The 3,484-nt window shown below is 53.0% G+C and overlaps 1 protein-coding gene across 2 annotated transcripts; it reads right to left on the bottom strand.

Annotated features, from left to right (window-relative positions):
- Positions 1-700: 700 nt before the first annotated feature.
- On the bottom strand, positions 701-2,124 carry LOC124678440 (peroxidase 21-like). Of its 2 annotated transcripts, none has more exons than XM_047214331.1 (2): positions 2,015-2,124; positions 701-1,905 (listed from the first exon to the last, which is right to left on the bottom strand). In XM_047214331.1, exons 1-2 carry the CDS (start codon positions 2,079-2,081, stop codon positions 947-949), a joined length of 1,026 nt encoding a protein of 341 aa, XP_047070287.1. In that variant the 5' UTR covers positions 2,082-2,124; the 3' UTR covers positions 701-946. The 2 variants fall into 2 exon arrangements, with proteins under 2 accessions (XP_047070287.1, XP_047070289.1); XM_047214333.1 differs by having other exon boundaries at positions 701-1,869; positions 2,009-2,117.
- Between the last annotated feature and the right edge of the window lie 1,360 nt (positions 2,125-3,484).

The following is a 3,484-nucleotide window of genomic DNA, read 5'->3' as shown; positions in this document are numbered from 1 at the left end:
ATGAAGTTGTTAAGTCCGGACGGTTGGCAACAATGCACGCGCTATCGTCGCAAGAGAGGTTTGCGATTTTATCACCATCAGGGGCGGACCTACCTTAAGCTAGCAGGGGTCACAGGACCCCGGGTCAAACATGCTATCCTTTGTAAATTTTGCCCATTTATAGTGTGTGACACCCCTAAATCAAGCTAAAAAATATGCATAACTGAAAGAGTGACACCGGGTTGTTTTCGTTCTGGGTCCGCCCCTGCCATCTTGGTTGATGTCTACCTTGGATCCGCAGTTGATTGATGGGTGTCTTTATCGACATAGTGTTCAAGTGTTGTGTTTGGAGTTCGTTCGTGTCGTCTCGTGGTTCCTTGTGTTGGCTAGTGTGGGTGTGATCATGTTGTTTGGGTCTTTATTAGACTTGGTTTGTGCTGTATTGGTAATGTTGTAGATTTTCGCTCGATTTTTTCTCTCAAAATTGAGCACTCTCTTCTTAATCAATAACTAATGGATGAGACAAAGTTTTTGCTTCCGTTAAAAAAAAAAAGATAATACCCTTGCACGTGACTTTATCAGAATGCCCATGTGAGTCTGTTGTAGTATTGAACTGTTCTTCTGTCAGGAGACAGTGATATTGAACTGTTGGAGTTGCCGGCGACAGATACATACACGCAGCACTTGAATACACGATAATTCATTAATATCACAATATCTGCCATACTGGCGTGCCTGTTCTGGGTGTCCCAGAGTTTTTTCTATGAGTGTATGCCAATTTCTGAAACTTGCAACTTGTGTGGTACGTACAAGCAGCATGGCCGTTTCATTTCTTCTGAATTATTGCCACATCAATCAGCACTACGACACGCGCACATTCAGTAGACGTTTATGATTACCACAAGCCACAAGCAGTACCTCAGGGCTCAGGGAGTTAGTTACTCGATCGTGATGTCCATTAGCTAACTTACTTGTTGACGAACCTGCAGTCCTTCCTGACCTCGCCCTGGTCGCCGGTGAGCGGGCCGTTCTCTGACATCTTGACCAGCGCCGCCGCGAAAACGTCGTGAAAGTAGGCGTTGTCCGCCGCCATCTTCCTCACGTACGGCGCGGTGCGCGGGTCGGTCGCGAGCCTCTGGTCCACCAGCAGGAGGCCCCTGCCTTTCAACAGATTCTTGTGGTACATGTTGTCAAGCACCATGGGGGTGACGCGGTCGTTCCGCGCGTACGCCACGTCGCGCGTGTCCTCCTTGGCCTCCGCCGTCGGGCACCGGCCCCGGAGGTACGTGCCGTATGCCGGCTCGATGGTGCCGTCCACTGCCGGGTAGAGCCTGGCAACGAGGTTGAAGCAGTGGACGCGGCCGACGGAGTGCGCTCCCAGGAGCGCCACGACGCCCTCGGCGTCCACGCCCATCGACGCGAACCGGTCCAGCACCGCCGACACCGACTCGTTGTGGTTCGGGATGAAGCTCTCCACCTCGCCGTAGTGGCTCTCGGTGGCGTCCCGCCGCCCCGTGCGCATCGGGATGTCGGCGGGCCCGCCGAGCATGGCGGCGCCGTCGCGGGCGGCGAGGGCGAGCAGGTCGGCGCAGGAGACGGTGCCCGGGCACGCGCGCTCCAAGGCGGACTTGATGGCGTCGATGTACTTGAAGTTCCGCATGCCGAAGCTCCTCGTGGAGGACTTCTCGGAGACGAGGCCCGCGGCGGCGTTGCTCTCGAGGAGGAGCGACGCGTCGCAGGATTTCACGGTGCAGTCGTGGAAGAGCGCCCTGAGCCACGACACGGCCGTGTTCCCGTGCTCCTCGTACAGGCTCTTCACCTGCTCCTTGACGATCTCCTCCGCTCTCGGGCAGCTCTCAGAGTAGTAGTTCAGCTTCAGATGATCACTGCTAGTGCTAGTTCCAGCAGCAGCAAAACCATTGTTCCCTGCCAAGGCAACAGATTAAGCTTAAACCCGTTGGAAAATGGAACATACTTTAGATCGACGACCGATGATACATTTTGGAGCAAAAATAAGTAGGGAATATGCACTTACCAGCGATGAGGTAGGACAAGAGGAGCAGCGCAGAAGCCACTGGCACCAGGTTTGAGCTCGAACCCATGTTGAGTTCACGGGATAGCTAGTGTCCAAGGAGTGTGAGGTGATGCTCAATTTTCAAGCTCATCTGAATCTCATCATCTTATAGTAGGTTCCAAGTGGGAGGGAAGGAAGCGTGGGTGACAGGGTGAGTGAGTGGCTGACTGAAAGTGACTCCATTTGAACTTTGAGATTGTCCAGCACTCCACTCCATCTCCCTGAATATACAGTTTCTTCACCACTCTCCTCACCTCGATCCTCACTGACTGACATAGTACCACTGTAGTAACAGAAACCCCGGGTCATAAACTTAGTTGAATGCGATTAAAGCAGCCATTAACGATCTGGAGTACTCCATAGCTTTACAGTTACTAAAAGAGAGGGGCGGTCAGTTAGGGTGGTGCCAAGTAAGTGCGCGTGCACTTAGTAATGAATCTGACGTGCACCACCGCCTTTGCCTTTGCTGAACTAATGGAGGATCCATTCTGTCTCCAGATATCGACCGATCGAGCGCAGAATGAAGGAGCGTCAGGCCATGGTCGGCACTCGGCAGTAGCATGTTTGTGCGTTGGAATGACAGGCAGACAATAAGAGAAAACACTTTCAGATTTCAGATGTTGTGTATATAAAAACTTGACAGAGCTTCAGAGATACAATATGTGGAACTAACCAGAACAAGCACGCTGGTATAGCAGGCATTGATTAGATAAGCTAAATCTATTCGTTTGTTTCAGCGTTGCTTGACTATGAAACATCTGAAACTCAGGCAGCAAGCATGGGCGAAGATCAGCAGCGGTTTCGCTCCCTCTGCCGCTGGGCCTTGGTTCTCGAGAGCGGCAAGTGTTTCAGGCTAACGACGAGGGCCGACCATCCCATGTGGGTCACCGACGCATTCCTCGTCGATCCGGCCAGCGCCGTCGGCCAGGGCGCCGTGGACGCCTGCGTAGAGATCGGCAACCGGAACAGCCTGCTCGCGTCGCTGTCGTCGGAGAACCCCTCGGCGCAGCTGCAGACCCCGGTGATTCTGGAGGAGAGGGATTTCCTTTACGTGATGCCGCATGGAAGCGACTCCGCTGCCAACGCCGACGCCGACGCCGACGACGCGTTCGTCGTCCAGTTTGAAGGTTTCATGATTGATCCACCGTCTCCGGAGTCCAAACACCAAAGAGGAGGACAAGAAGCCGCGAGTTATGAGGATGGTGGTACTCACAGAGCTGACGAGAAGCACGCGGACGAGGAGAACAACCAAGTCAACCAAGTGTATACTGAAGAGAGGAGGAGCTTGACGGCGAAGTTAACCCGGACATGGCAACAGGGAGCTGCAGGGTCGCGTTTGACACGTTCCAACTAGAATATTCTTAGCAGTTTTTCGTTTGTAATATTCCTCTGGTCAAGTTTGATTTAAAGACATGTCCGAAGCAAGACCAA

Source organism: Lolium rigidum, chromosome 7 (assembly GCF_022539505.1).
Source record: "Lolium rigidum isolate FL_2022 chromosome 7, APGP_CSIRO_Lrig_0.1, whole genome shotgun sequence".
NCBI lineage: Eukaryota > Viridiplantae > Streptophyta > Magnoliopsida > Poales > Poaceae > Lolium > Lolium rigidum.
The sequence above is the reverse complement of the archived record's forward strand: the minus strand, read 5'-3'. Positions and strand labels throughout refer to the sequence as shown.

Bases quoted from the DNA above. Each gene is read 5' to 3' on its own strand.
- LOC124678440 (XM_047214331.1), bottom strand. From the start codon at position 2,081: ATGGGTTCGAGCTCAAACCTGGTGCCAGTGGCTTCTGCGCTGCTCCTC. The intron at 1,906-2,014 runs GTAAGTGCATAT...TTGCCTTGGCAG, and splicing joins CTTGTCCTACCTCATCGCTG to GGAACAATGGTTTTGCTGCT.